Here is a 16,353-nt window from a genome sequence, read left to right on the forward strand (position 1 = left end):
CTCAGTCTGACTGAGGTTTTGCACAAGCTTTAAGGTTGAAGTCCTGAGTGAATCTTGTTGAAGACAGATTCTGAAACCACAGATACAGCTGCACTGGTATCAGCCTCCACGGGAACTGGGTGACCATTTAACCAAACGTCAATTTTAATTGGTTCCGATTTGAATGTCACTAATCAATTTAATTGTTCCAACACACATGTAGGGGAACTGTCCAGGATGTGTACTCTCCTGGGTACCTGCCTATGAGTTTTCTTACTCAGGTCGAGCCTTGTAGGATTCCTGTGCTGTCTTGAGCCTGCATATCCACAGCAATAACAATGGCTTGCTGTCCCAGATCCTGAAGAACTTTTCAGCCAATTGTCCAAAGCTCAGTTTTGTTGTTGGGTCCTGCTGTGGGTTGACCTGGGGTCCCTCTGCTCAGGATATGCCTTGCGTGAGGCTCTGTGATAACCTACACTCAAGTGGTGTTCCCCAAGCTCAGTTGGAGGGGTGAGGGTGTTCACTTCCATTGGGATGCCCTGTAGTTCCCAAGCTCCACTTGACACATTTTCTAATGACAAGGCCAGCTGCAATGCCTGTTTGAAGCCCAGTTGGGCTCCAGCTACTACACACTTGTGACATCATTAATCTCACATACCAAATCATCTTTCAGCATCTCATTCAGGATTAACCCAAAATCACATGCCTCTGCCAGTCATCGTAACCTTGTCAAAAATCTTGATACAGACTCCCCCAGTTCCCTAACAGCCGAATAAAACTGATAGCGTCTCAGGATTAGAGGAGGTTCGGGGTCATAGCATTCCTTAACCAACTCTATCAACTCTTGGAAAGTTTTTGTGTCCGGTACCTCTGGGAAAGTTAAGCCCCTTAGTCAAAAATAGTGCGAGTCCGTAGGCAGTCAGAAGGATTACTCATGGATTTCCATCTGGCCCAATATCATTTGCCCAGAAAATCATTGCATTCTTCCCTCATACTGGGCTCAATCTTTGACAGCAGGGTCAAATGAATCAAGCTTCCCAAATCGAGGCATGATGCCAAAAATACTTACCCCAACTCCAAGATGGCTGTTGCGAGGGAGTGTTCTTCAGGAACATCTTGTTTTTCCTCTTGCCACTGAAATAACTCCACAGAGGCCAGTATCCCATCACCAAATCAACCTTTATTTACATGTGCACTGTACACTAGCTATGGTCAACCAGCTCAGAGTCAGTCCTCAACTGAGGCGATTTTAATCTCTGGTTATGTTGGTCAGCCAAGGCTTTCCTGATTGGCTCAGGTTAACAACCCCATTCAGAAACCTCATAGTCTACCTGGTTCCAATCACTACAGCAACCTGTAACTAATGGAGTGCCACAGTGATCAGTGCTGGCACACAATTATTTACAATATATATTAATACCTTGGATGAAGAAAGTGAATATACCGTAACAAAGTTTGCGGATGACACAAAATTAGTTGTGAAGGCAAATGGTGAGGAAGATGCAAAGAATCTACAAAGGGACATAGATAGGTTGAGCGAGTGGGCAAAACCATGGCTGATGAAATATAATGTGGGAAAATGTGTAGTTATCAATTTTGCAGGAAGAATGGAGGAGCTGAATATTAATTAAATGGAGAAAGCTTGCAACAAGTTATAACACAGAGGCATTTGGGACTGCCTGTGCATAAATCACAAATAGCTAGTATACAGGTTCAGCAGGTAATAGGAAAAACAAATGAAATGTTGACCTTTATTTCAAAGGGATTGGACAATACAAATTGTGAAGACTTGCTGAAATCACACAAGCCAGTAGTCAGACAATACCAGGAATACTGTACAGTTTTCATCTTCTCTAAGTAACGATATATTGGCATTGGAGATAGTCCAGAGAATGTTCACTGGTTGATCCTGGATATGGAGGGACTGTGTATCAGGACAGTTTAAGTAACTTGGGTCTGTATTATTAGAGTTTAGAAGAATGGAAGGCAACTTATTGAAAAATGCAAGGGTCTTGGGGAATTGGCAGGGTAGATATGGAAAGGTTGCTTCCCATTGTGGGAGAGTTTAGGACTAGAGAGCATAATCTCAGAATCAGGGTTTTCACGTTTAAAACAAAAATGAGGAGGATTACTTTCTCTCAGAGGGTAGTGGAATTCACCACTGGGCTGTAGAAGTTGGATCATAATGTACATTCAAGGCTGTGATAGACAGATTTTTAATCAGTAAGAGAATCAAGGGTTATGATGTAGAGGCAGGAAAGTGGAGTTGAGGATTATCAAATCAGCAATGTAGGTGAAAGTATTGTAACCAAGTTTGCGGATGACACAAAAATGGTTGGGAAGGCAAATGGTGAGAATGACACAGAGGTTTTACAGCTCAATGTACAGAACTGTGGACTCAATGGCCTACTTTTTTTTAAGAGCCCCTACAGTGTGCAAGCAGGGCATTCAGCCCATCAAGTCCACACTGACCCTCCTGAGGAGTATCCCACCCAATCCCTGTATTTCCCATGGCTAACCCCCTAACCTGCACATCTTCGGACACTATGGACAATTTAGCATGGCCAATCTACCTCACCTGCACATCTATGGATTGTGGGAGGAAACTGGAGCACCTGGACGAAACCCACACAGATAATGGCAGAATGTGCAAACTCCACACAGATAGTTGCCTGAGGTTGGGATTGAACTTGTGTTCCTGAAGCTGTGAAGCAGCAGTGCTAACAACTGAGCCACCCTGTATGCTCCTATATCATATGGTTCTCTTATGATTTTTATAAGCAAGTGAGATAATGAACAAATATTCAATTATTTTGTTAAGTTGAGGAGGACTTCTATGACATTCATCCACACAGTAAATGACATCTTTTATGTCAGTCCGAGAAGAGATTCAGTTTAAAGTCTTACCCTAAACATGGCCTAGATAATGTACTCAAATCTCTGAAGTAAGACTTCCAACACACAGCCTTCAGACTGAGCTTTATACAGTTTCAGTTCAGACTGCAGATATCTTAATGGAAATCTATTTATTATGATGAGGAGATGAAAGAGACGGGATTGGAAGCTTGGAGTAAGACTTCACTGAAGGATTGGTTTCCCACATTTCCATACCCAAAATCTCTTAACTGAACTTTTTGACACAATATACTTATCTTGTTTCATGGCTTTTTCTTTTTCATGACAAGATACGTCAGGATACATATTCTGTCTATCTTGTCTCCATTGGTGTTGTTACCTAACATCTCTATATTGTGAATTTCACACGTTTTGATGTTATATATTGCTCTGCATTTTTGGCTTTATTTTAAATAACAACACAATACATAAAACTCTGACTTGAGGTACTTTGAAACAGACCAAAACATATCTAATTGCATGCTTCACATTTTGACACAGAATCTACATTGAAGCACACAACGACACTGTTTGGAATACTCAATTTCACTTCATAACTTTTGGCAATTTACAACAGAGAAATTTGTGGCAATGCTCTTCATATTACACAACATAGACATTGTAAGCTGTAATGAAAATCCATTTTTAGAAGGTTAAAGCTGTAGCTCAAACACAGAAGAAAACATCACAAGTTAAACAATGATAATGTTCAAATACATGGAAATTGAAACTTTTGACTGCATCGTACAGGTGCATGCAGTCATAACTACAACATAACAATCAGGTTATACAAAGCAAATCAATTAAATATAATTGTAAAAAAAACTGCAAACATTCAACTTGTTAGATAACATGTTTGAATAAGCATCAACTGTTAAGATTATCTTGTTTTTCCTGAAGACTAAGCAACTTTACAGATAAGTGGCAATTAAAAAGGAACACAATGAGTGAAAGGGATAAGGGGGAGTGAAATACAATTATCCATGTGAAAAGAAATAGAACAACCCTGTTAAGTGCTTGGATGAAGGACAAGAGATGGTTAAATGGCAGGTGTGTTTTTAACATGAAATGAAAGGAGTGAAATCAATGGAAAGGCATATGTGAGGCAGGGAGAGTGCTTGAATATTTAAAGGGTTTGGTAGAAAGGAAAGGTCAAAAATCTAGCAAGACAGAGCAGATTTAGTAACCAGGAGACTGGCAGAAAATAGAAAGCAGGCTAACAACCAAGACAAACTGCTTTCTTCACCTGACTTCAGAAAAATACACACCATCATCCCAGCACCGACAGCTATGAGTAAAAAGGAACTGTGTTTGCAGCCTGAAGTTGATCATGTTAATGTTCAGATCAGAGGACTGCAAAGTGAATTGTGGTAAAACAAGGAACTGATCCTTGAGCTCACACTGAAGTCGTCATAAACGCCAAACCGCGAGTGGTCAGTGAAAATGGGACAGGGCTGAAATCACAAGCAATGAGAGTGTTCAGGGTCACCTCTGCAAACACAATTTTGGTATCCAGTGATATAATCACCTAACCTGTGCTCACTGACCCCAGTGTAGAATAGACTCAATCAGGAACATATGAGTGGCTCAAACAATGTTTTAGCATGTGACTGTCTCCAGTATCATCAGCTGTTTCAGGCAGGCTCAAAGGACCGAATGGCCTACCCCTGCTCCTATTTTCTATGTTTTTGCTCTGTTGTCATGCTGTTTCGTTTGTTTGACATTAGGTAATGTCTAAGCCCTGAATTTCAGCTGTGAGTCTGTTGGAGGTGAGGCAGATAACAAGATTTACTATCACCTGTCTAACTGGCTGTGTTCCAAGGAAATTCAGAGCCATGGATGATCTTGAGAGCTGTGGCATGAGAAAATGAGATGGACAAAGAATGAAAAGCAGCTTTGAGGAAATTCTACAAAATCATGCTGCAGAGGGTGGAAAAGAGAATCTCATTTAGTGGAAGTGAAAATCAGAGAGTGTAAATCAGAAACTCAGTTGACTGGAGCAAGAAACAAATTGAAGGAACCTTAGGAATTTCAAGAAACTGGACCAGTTCTTGACTGGGGCATAAATCATATCATGTAGAGAGCTACCTCCTTTACAGATGACCCTTGATCTAAATGATCCCTTGACTTGGTTGATATTGTTTGGGTGGGTTGGTGAATGGTTGTTTAGTACTTTCTTCAAAATGAAATAGGTTTTCACCATGTACCTCAAGTTAGTGTCCATGGGAACGCTGAGGAATGCTGAGTGGACGAAACCTTGTGATGCACAATGTGAGTAAGAACCTACAAATCTGCTCACCTTTCTCACCAACCCACCAGTCAAAGATGCGTCACTCCATTAAAGTCTTCGTGGAGTCAAAGTCCTAACTTCATGCTGCAAGCATCCACCGTTATATTGCCTGAACTCATCACTGGACTAAATGAGATACAGTTAGAGAAGATCTAGCTGATCAAAACTGGCTATCCATGCAGCACCCAGCGTTATCAGTGGCCAATTGTATTTGACCACAAAATCTTTTTTTTATATGGGATGCTTGGCAGCGACATGAGTGTGCCAGATAAAGCAAAAGCAATGAGAAAAGAAAGATCTTTGAGATGCCACTATTGTCCTTGCTGAAAAATGCAACAGCCACTGTGTATAGAACAAGCCTCCAGAAAGAATGATGTGCTAATCACCACACAATTAGTTTTCATGATATTGATTGAGAGATAGATATTGGTCAAGGCGCTGGGGATAACACCACTGCTCTTCTTTTAAATAGTGCCTTTTGAATCCTCCTGAGGGGGTAGACAAAACCTCAAATACAGTACCTCTGACAATGCTGCACTCCCTCAGTTCTGCGCTGAATGTTGGCATGGAGTACTCAAGCCCTAGGGTAGGACTTAAACTCACTTCTTCCTAAAAGGAGAGATAGTACTATCACGTAAGGCGGCACGGTGGCTCAGTAGTTAGCACTGCTCCAGGGACCTGGGTTCGATTCCGGCCTTGGACGACTCTCTGTGTTTCCTCTGGATGCCAAAGCCCAAACCTGTACAGGTTAGGTTGATAGGCCAGGCTAAATTGGCCAGAGTGTCCAGGGATGTGCAGGCTACGTGGGTTAGCCATAGGAAACACAGGGTTAGGGTAGGGGGGGTCTGGGTGGGATGCTCTTCGGAGGGGTGGTCTGGACTCGATGAGCTGAGTGGCCTGCTTCTACACTGTAGGGATTCTATAACTGAGCCCAGATAACATTCCAGCTATTGTGCTGGGGACATGCTCCAGAAATAGCCAAGCTCCTAGCCAGGCTGCTTCAGGACAAAAACAGAAGTTGCTGGAAAAGCTGAGCAGGTCTGACAGGATCTGTGGGGAAAATTAAATCAGAGTTAACATTTCGGGTCCAGTGACTATTCCTCTGAACTGCTTCAGGACAGTTCAGCACACTGGCATCTACACAAGAAAAGTACAAAATGTCCACATAAGTTCTGTTAACAGAAATAGGAAAGATCTAATCTGTCCAAATACTGCCAAATCAGTCTATTCACTAATATAACGAAAGCTATGGAACATGCCATCAACAATGCTATCAAGCAACACTTCCAATAACCTGATGTTCAGTTTGGATCCTGCTAGGATCATTTGATTCCTGACCTCATACAGCCTTGATTCAAACATGGGCAGAACAGCTGAACTTCGGGCGTGAGGTGACCCCAAGGTAGCATTTGCCTGAGTATGGCTTCATGGAGACCCAGTAAAAATTGGCCACCACAAAGAAGGCATGGTCGCAGTATGTACCATTGTCAAGATGCAATGTAGAAGTTTACCAAGGCTTCTTCTGTAGCACCACCACAAAGGAGACCAGGGGCAGCATGTCCATAGAAACAGAACCACCTACGAGTTCCCTCCAAGTCACAAGCCATCCTGACTTGGAGCTACATCACCGTCCTTCAATGTCACTGGATCAAATTCTTCAAAATCCCTTCCTAGCACCACAAAACAGACTTTAGGCAGCTGGCGTGTCTAACCACCATCTTCTCAAGAGCAATTAGGAATGGCCAATAAATGTTAGCCTTGTCAACAATGCCCACCTATCAGCAACAAATAAAAAATAAAGCACTTGGGATCCCAGCAAAGCTTTTACTATGCCCATGGTATGTTTGTCATGACTGACTTCACTAAACACCTTGGTAACATGATGAAGCCAGATAGCCTTGGGTTTGTGTTTGAAATAAACTAATTATCTATTTTAGAATTGCTGTCTGCTGGTCTTCATGCTTGCAGTACTGTTTGATAAATTCAACATATCCCATATTCCAGCTCTCGGAACAAGTTAGGACATTATTAACTCCTGAGAAGTTCATCACATGATGTGTTTTGAGACTTGAGCTGCTCAACTGCAGATGCAGCAGTGAATGGAATTCATGCCCCTTAAAAGCATTGCTGGATATTGTAGTTTAGCATTATGTTAGTAGGTTTGTTAATCCAGGGCATCCAATGCAAATTTGGTCATTGCAGTTTATGAATCTTATGGTTTTTTTAAAAGTCTGGATATAAACATGAAGCCATTTGACTGTTGTGGGAACCCACTTGGCTCACGAATGTGCAAGGTGTCATCCTTTCTGGTGTGACCTACACATGACTCCAGTTCCACATTCTTAACTGCTGTCTGTACTGGTTAATAGGATACTCAGTTCTAATAAGTTTCTTATAACTGAGTAGTTCAAGGAAGTGATTCATCACCAACTTTTCAGGCAACTAACGATGGGAAATAAATGCTGTCCTTGCAACACCCACACCCCAAGACAAATACTGTAAAAAGCCTTAAATCTTGAACATTTTCAGTGATTTGCATTTTGATTAAAAAAAGAGAAAGCCAACACATGCTGGCTTTGAAAAGAAACGGTAATGCTGGACCACAGCTTTTTTGTGTTCTTATCCAAAATCTTATGCAGGTAGGTTGAACCAAACATAACATGGACAAGGAGATAAATGAGAATGAAAGAACTTTTGCAGCTTATAACTTAATTGTGGATCACTGTTCTAAGTGAGCCTCAGTATCAACAAGTAGCTATCATTTACCTGTATAGAATAGCATATTAATATGGGTCTGCTCAGTTTACATACAGTACTTAATATCTTGCACACATAATGAATCAAACACACTTTTGACTATCAACATATGATTATTAGAATCAATATTGAGAGACGGGACTGGTGGATGCTAACCAGAGATGTGGCAAATTACCCTTCTTTCATGCCAATTGCATTAGAACTCTGATTTTATAGGTCACGTTAAAAGAAATCTCACAGTTTCTCAGTCCTTCCTTGTCACTTGGATACTGAATAATTGTTCACAGAAGAGACCTGCTGATACACTGCCACTTACACCAAGAACAGCCAATTAAATATCCTGCATCCTGCAGCCTTCATTTCAGAGTGAGTTTGAAACATCGTCATCTGTTAGGAGATTTTAAATTAATTTTGGATACAAATCCCACTATGAAAAGGTGAACGTCTTCATTTTGTGATAATCAAACTTTCACGAATCCAGTAAACTTCAGTCATCCTTTAGAATCTTAGATGTGCATTGTCATTCAAAAGGTAACATTAATATGCCTTTTCGCTTTCTTGTGTGGAGATCAGCAGTATCTTAGAAATGTGACTGACGGTTTTCATACTAACAGTGATAGTTGCCATTGGAAACTAGCTGATAAGTGCAACATCTAGAATACTATCTCACAGGGATAGACTGGGTTTACTGCTGTTCTCCAAGCCTCCCGTTGTTTTAGATTCAGTACTGTCCCCAGACATTTTTTGTTTTGGATCACATTCTACATAAATCTGGAAGCGGGAGTTAGTGTCAGTGATGGAGACTTGTGAAACTATCATCAATTGTTACGGAAACCCGTCTGGTTCACTAGTATCCTTTAGGGAAGGAAATCTACCATCCTTAGCTGGTTTGAACTACATGTGACTCCAGACCCACAGAAATGTGGTTGACTCTTAACTGCCCTCTGGGCAACTGGGATGGGCACTAGATGCTGGTCTAGTCAGTGATGCCCACATCCCATGAAGCAATATAACAAAATCTGGCCTATAGCTATGTAGTTGACCCTTAACTGTCCTCTCAAATTGTCTCACAGATCACACAGTTCAAAGGTGGACAGGGATGAGCAACAAACGCTGGCCTTGCCTAGGATCCCCAGGTCCCATGGAAAAATAAGTGTTAAAAATCTAATTTCATCCTCTGCTCAACTTCAAGCTCTTGATGACATCTTGCTGCTAATGCATTCGGGGATTTCAAGGCTGAAAATCTAGCTCAAGATCCTATTCCGTTAGCATTCTGGAAAGCTGAACTGGAGTTACCGTGGAATCTTGGTAATTATTTGAGAAGTTTGGGTAATGCAATAAACAAAATTACAGGCGATTTGTAACTGCTCTAATCAGCATGTCTTCCTTAACCCTCACATTCCCAGTAGTAAACATTTATCCCTGCATTCATTTTTAAAATCCTTGAGGGATTATTGAAACTGATATAGTTTCAAATCTCAGACCACTTCCATTTTGACAAAACAATACTCACACACTTCACAAAAATGGCACATAAAAAGACACGCTACTGAGCATTTGTAAAAGGTGCTGGGTACACCATGGACTCTGCTTCCCATTTTAATAGGGAAAAGAAAGAAACAAACTTGCAGTGTGATTGCTCCTCTCATAGTCACAGAAAGTCCCAATAAATTCCACAGTTTCAACACTGCAGTCATTGCTTTATTGTTTGGAATGCATGGCAGCCAAAATTGTAGTCAACAAAATTCCAGATTCAGCCAATCTGATTAATCTGCTGTTGGCTGAGGAATGGTGAGAGGCCAGGACAACTTTCTGCTCATCTTCAACTGGTGCCATAGGGTGGGTAAATTTGATGAACACCTCAACAACAAAGTCGGCTTCTCTTTAATGGGGATGATTTTTATGTCAGTGAGACACCTACCAGGCATTGTGAATGTGCCGTTCCTGCCTCCACAACTCTACCCACCCCCCTCACCTCCTTACTTCATTGACTACTTAATAATGTGGTCTTTGAGTGGTTTGTAGTGCTTCCTTTAAGGACTAGTGGCTACGCTGTCTTATGTCTCAAAGCAATGGGCAAAACATACCCTGACAATCTATTGGAACATGAACAGTGCAATAGGAACCTACATAACTACTAGGGACCCAGTCTGCACAATCAGTGGAGGCTCTTGCCTGAAGCTGGGAGGAACTCTGGCCAGCACTATACGCAGTGGTTCAGAATCTACAGCAGGAATGGAGCAGTACGTTCTGCTTACACATGGTAAAAAAAAACCATAAAAAATAGACCTATTATCTCACTCAAAGGATGGCATTCCTGACAATGCAGCATCAACCTAGATTCAAGTTTCATTGTTGGAGCAGTGTTGACTTCATGGTCAATTGTCATAATAATGCCTCCACCTGATCCTAATACGAAGGAATCAGCTTCCATGTTGAACTGCACCAGTTAAGCATGCCCAGTCGACTAATGGAAAAATACAATTTACTGCTTTATGAGTATTCGTCCAACGATGTGTTTGCCTGACTGAAGAAGCTTGAGCTTATGGAAGTGTTCTTTGAGTTACGTCGAGAGTGTCCATTAAAACTCATATTCTGTAAAGTCGTGCCCTTTTTACTGCCAGCCTCTGCACTATCATTCTCAGACGTGTCAAACTCCACCGTCATGTTGGATTCCATGCGGGAGATGATATAGGCGCTGTTCTGTCGAGTGGGCTGAAATCTGGTCAATTGCAGTTCCAGTTTGTCATAGGTGGAAAATTCAATGAAGGGGCACCATTGAAAAACCCTCTTGAACCCCGCTCGAAACCTGCATGTGTGCAAACAAAACAGAATGGTGAAGCTTTTGGTCATTGCTGAGGCACAACCCCAAAAATGCAGGGGCTGAAGCTAAGCCTCATTGGTATATGTACCAGGGAGCATATTACACTGTCGCTACAGCTGACCCTGCCCAGGTCCATGGGCTCAGACCAAATTCATTTTTTAATCATAGAATCCCTACAGTACAGAAACAGGCCCTTTGGCCCAACGAGTCCACACCGACCCTCAGAGTATCCCACTCAGACCCATCCCTGGACATTATGGGCAATTTAGCATGGCCAATTCCACCTACCCCGCACACCTTTGGATTGTGGGAGGAAACCAGAGCCCCCAGAGGAAACCCACACAGATACGGGAAGAATGTGCAAACTCCACACAGACAGTCACCTGAGGGTGGAATCAAACTCAGGTCCCTGGTGCTGTGAGGCAACAGTGCTAACCACTGAGCCACCGTGCCACCCGCATTATCAATGAATCTGCTTCCAGCATTCCTTCAAGGTCTACATTACAGATCAGAACAACATAAGCACTTTGGCTAAACAAAAAAATACTGAAAGAACTGAGGACTCTGGAAATCAGAAACAAAAACAAAAATTGCTGGAAAAACTCAACAAATCTGGCAGCATCTGTGGAGGGAAATCAGAGTTAACGTTTCAGGTCAAGTGACCCCCTTAGTATGTAGGAAGTGGGAGGAGTTGAAGGAGAAGTTGTTAAGGGTAAGGACGAATTCAGTTAAGTGGATAAGGGTGTCTGTGGAGGGGGGAATGGTTGGGCCTGTGGGAGAGGAAGAAGCGGAGGGCTTTTAGGCCATCCGCGTGGGGAATGCAAGCGTACAGGGATTGGATGTCCATGGTGAAGATGAGGTGTTGGGGGCCAGGGAATTGGAAGTCGTGGAGGAGCTGAAGGGCGTGGGTGGTGTCTCGGACATAGGTGGGGAATTCCTGGACCGTTGGGGGTGGAGGTGAGGGGGTTCAGGGGAGAAAACAGAGTCAAGGTAAGCACAGATGAGTTCAGGTGGGGCAGGAGCAGGCAGAGGCAACGGGTTTAATTGAATTTAATGGGTTTTGGATTTAACTAGCTCATTTTGGATTGAAAAATATTTCAAGACACAATCTGAAAAAAAAACTGTGCCAAGTTAAAAGAGGAAATGTTAAGACTGGTGATCAATAGCTTCATTAATAGAGATTTAAAGGAAGTCCTTTTAAGAGGATAGAAAGGTGAATGGGTGTGAAGGATTTAGGAAGGAATTCAAGAACAGTGATTCAAGCATCTGAAATTCTGGCAAATTGGAAATTCACATGAAAAGAACACAACTAAGGGATAATGGAAAAGTAGAGTTTGGTATCATTAGTGCATTGATGGAAGCTGACACTATATCTATAGATGATGTGTCCAAGGCATAACACAAAGATGAGATTGGAGAGTGGTCTAAGAATAGATTTCTGCAAGACTTTTTTTTGTGGATGGAAATACAAGTCACTATTGGAGATTATGGCTGGATTGGTAAAAGAGGAATCAAGTGAGGCTGTCCCAATACAGAAGAACAGTGGGAGAAGTATGGCATGATTTTTGAGTGTGTCAATAGGCCAAGAAAGATGAAGGAGGGTTAAAACATCATAATCAGTCAGGTATGTCCTTTTGTTTTGGTTTAGGATGTTTTCTGTTGTGGTAGATGGAGAAAGGTTCTTAAATAACAGGTCCTGAGAAAATGGACACAGATTTAGCACGCAAAACTTTTCATAAATCACAAGTTCTAGACAGTGAGTTAAATCCACAGATAATTGTTCATATTCCTTGCACTAGATGCAGAACTTACTGATGTTGTGCAACCAGTGGGAATTGAGGCACCTTCTTGGATTCCCAATTTGTACTCCATTGTGTGAAGTTGATTGTCAAGGTCTTACTATTTTTAAAATATATTTAGATATTATTAAAAGGTAGTCTCAGCAGAATGATCCGTACATTTTCAATTAAATAATCAGCGAATGAGAAACACGTGCCTTCAGATTCACGACTGCTTAAACGTGGGGCAGAATTTCACAGAGGGTGGGGGAATGGACACCCCACCTTCCCAAAAGGGAAGTCAGTGGCCAGCTGACAGGCCATGAAGAAGCCTACCCTGCAGCATCGTGGGTAAATTAACACAGAGTGCCCCGTCAGTCTGTGCCTCAGTGAGAGCAAGCCCCACCTTCTGGAGCTGCCGGCCAATCAGATTGATCAGCAGCTCCAGCAGTCCTGGAGAGTGGGCAGGCCTAGAAAGAAGACACAATGGAACCTGCGACCCAGGCTAGTAAAGGTCAAAAACAAAGTTGCTGGAAAAGCTCAGCAGGCCTGGCAGCATCTGTGGAGGAGAAAACAGAGTTAACGTTTCGGGTCCGGTGACCCTTCCTCAGAAAAGGTCAAGTCGCCCTGCTCTTAGCAGACCTGCTCTCTCATTAGAGAGACAACTGGTGTTGGTGGGACCCAAGGGTTACCATACCCAAGGCGAGGCGAGAGATTGAGAAGGAGGAGCCTTTGTGGTAATCTTAGCCAGTGCGGGAATTGAATCCATACTGTTGACATCACTCTGCGTCACAGACCCAGGTGTCCAGCCAAACTCGTCCCCTCAGGTCAATCAGTAAATGGCATTGGGCAGGATAGTTTTGACTACCTTAAGAAGGGTGTGTGTTTTAAGGGGCAAGTGGAGGAGAAGGTGAGGCACTCCTCTATGGGGAGTGTTATTAAACTGCAGAAGAGCAGGTATTGATGATTCATACCGGTGGTTAGGAGGTAGTTTTGTGAGTGGTGTGGGTGGTTGTTGGGTTGGGGACTAGTTTTACAAATGACTTCGTCCATATGATTTCTTCATAGGCATAATGTTTCCCCTGGGCATTCAAACCCCATCCTACCACACACACTATACACGCTTCCATTAGGGATCACCAGAAATAATTGGGAGCGAGAATTATGGACAGGCTTCCCCTTACTTTTCTCAGGAATGCTGCTGTAAGTTGGATAACCCTAAAAATACAGTGGCCAAACTAGCCTGATAAAACTTGCAATCAAAACTGGGACCTTCTGAGCCCGAACAGGTCAGCATTTGCCCACTGGTTTGATCTATTTTGTGTGAAGAAAGCAAAAGACAAAGCAAACAATGCGACCCCAAAAATGACCGCTTTGCATCTGCTAATTGGGTAAATTGAAAATGGCCACCAAGCAATCATGGAAGGAATAAGGAACCAGTTACAAGCCACAAAATCTGTGCAAGTAGATGCTGGGTGGAAAAATTTCCCATTCCCACAATATCCCCAAACAAGACTTTTCCAGACTTACCGGCTGTTTAGACAACAGTATATGATGGGGTTATGCATGTTGGAACTCATTGCCAGCAAGAACACTGTTAAATAAACCTGTTGTATGGGCTTCCAGCTGTTGATGTGTGGATGCTGTTTGGTCACAAGAAAGAAGACGTGGTATGGCAGCCAGCAAATGGTGAAGGTAAACACTACCACAATCATCATTTTAACAACCTGCAGGAGAAAAGGAACTGTGTTATAATCAAAATATCAGCATCTTCATTGTCCCTAAGCATGTGGCTGAGTGACACGGCTCATATCCAAAAAGAAAAGAAACTTCTCTGTATCAAATCTGTTGCGACTGCAGAACATCTCAAAAGTGTTTTATTGCAAATGGACCACATTTGAAGTGTTTTGCTGTTGTAATGACCATAATAAAACCAAAAGGAGAAGTAGGCCATTCAGTCCATCCAGTCTGCTCTGCTATTCAATGAGGTTATGGCTGATCTGGTAATCTTGAACTCCATTTTCCTGGTTTTCCCTATAACCCTTGATTTCCTTACTGATTAAAAATCAGTCTATCTCAATTTAGGGGAATGTGGTAGTCAATTTGCCACAGCACACCTCTACAAATAGTGAAAGACCAGATCATTTCATTGTTTTATGGTGGTTGAGGGATAGTTGTTGGCCAAGGTGCAGTGTGCTGCTGTAAGATCCAATATTCACCAGGAGGACACACAGGGCTTTGTCATAGAGTCTCATCCAACGAAAGGTACCTCCAACCATATAGCATACATTCTGCACTGAAACCTCTGTACTGGGGCTTCCAAAACAAAATAACAGGTTTTAATGAGGACTAACATGAGGTGGTGTGATGGTTCAGTGGTTAGCACTGCTGCCTGGCAGTGCTAGGGACCCAGGTTCAATTCTACCCTCAGGCAACTGTCTGTGTGGAGTTTGCACATTTTCCCTGTGTCTGTGGGGGTTTCTTCCCACAGTCTAAAAATGTGTAGGCCAGGTGGATTGGCCATGTTAAATTGCTCATAGTGTCCAGGGATGTGTAGGCTAGGTGGATTAGCCACAGGAAATGCAAGATAACAGTGTGGGGTGCTCTTTGGGGGCTTGGCATGGACTGGATGCCAACTTCCACCCTGTAGGAGTTCTGTAATTCTATACTTTGAAGAGTTCTACTGACCTAGATGTTTGGGAATAAAGTGTATAGTTGTTGCCTTAGCAATTTACACATTCATGATTAAGATGGTGATTTTACAGTGGAATCTCACAACATATAAATTTCCTCGACAACAAGGTGCAGGGCTGGATGAACACAGCAGGCCAAGCAGCATCATAGGAGCAGAGAGGCTGACGTTTCGGGCCTAGACCCTTCATCAGAAAAGGGGGAGGGGAAGGGGGTTCCGAAATAAATAGGGAGAGAGTGGGAGGCGGATAGAAGAGGGATAGAGAGGATAGGTGGAGAGGAAACAAACAGGTCGAAGAGGCGGGGATGGGGCCAGGAAAGGTGAGTGTAGGTAGGGAGTTAGGAAGGGGATAGGTCAGTCCAGGGAGGACGGACAGGTCAAGGGGGCGGGATGAGGTTGGTCGGTAGGAGATGGAGGTGCGGCTTGAGGTGGGAGGAGGGGATAGGTGGGAGGAAGAACAGGTTAGGGAGGCAGGGACGAGCTGGACTGGTTTTGGGATGCGGTGGGGGGAGGGGAGATTTTGAAACTTGTGAAATCCACATTGATACCATTGGGCTGCAGGGTTCCCAAGCGGAATATGAGTTGCTGTTCCTGCAACCTTCGGGTGGCATCGTTGTGGCACTGCAGGAGGCCCAGGATGGACATGTCGTCTGAGGAATGGGAGGGGGAGTTGAAATGGTTCGCGACCGGGAGGTGCAGTTGTTTGTTGCGAACCGAGCGTAAGTGTTCTGCAAAGCGGTCCCCGAGTCTCCGCTTGGTTTCCCCGATGTAGAGGAAGCCACACCGGGTACAGCGGATGCAGTATACCACATTGGCAGATGTGCAGGTGAACATCTGCTTGATGTGGAAAGTCTTCTTGGGGCCTGGGATGGGGGTGAGGGAGGAGGTATGGGGGCAGGTGTAGCACTTCCTGCGGTTGCAGGGAAAAGTGCCGGGTGTGGTGGAGCTGGAGGGGAGTGTGGAGCGGACAAGGGAGTCACGGAGAGAGTTGTCCCTCCGGAAAGCAGATAAAGGTGGGGAGGGAAAGATGTCTTTGGTGGTGGGGTCGGATTGCAGATGGCGGAAGTGTCGGAGGATGATGCGTTGGATCCGGAGGTTGGTGGGGTGGTACGTGAGGACGAGGGGGATTCTTTTTTGG

General features: G+C 43.3%; 1 protein-coding gene across 1 annotated transcript in view; it reads right to left on the minus strand.

Moving 5' to 3' along the window:
* Window positions 1–3,259: 3,259 nt before the first annotated feature.
* The window catches only part of LOC109920174 (neuromedin-K receptor-like), a 62,106-nt gene continuing 49,012 nt past the window's right edge, over window positions 3,260–16,353 (minus strand). Inside the window, exons 3-4 of the mRNA XM_048619732.1 lie at window positions 14,054–14,250; window positions 3,260–10,730 (exon numbers count right to left, since the gene is read on the minus strand). Coding sequence (XP_048475689.1) covers window positions 10,415–10,730; window positions 14,054–14,250 — 513 coding nt within the window. The 3' untranslated portion in view covers window positions 3,260–10,414. The remainder of the gene's footprint in view (window positions 10,731–14,053; window positions 14,251–16,353) is intronic.

The sequence above is a fragment of the Rhincodon typus genome, chromosome 3 (genome assembly GCF_021869965.1).
Source record: "Rhincodon typus isolate 14 chromosome 3, sRhiTyp1.1, whole genome shotgun sequence".
Classification (NCBI taxonomy): domain Eukaryota; kingdom Metazoa; phylum Chordata; class Chondrichthyes; order Orectolobiformes; family Rhincodontidae; genus Rhincodon; species Rhincodon typus.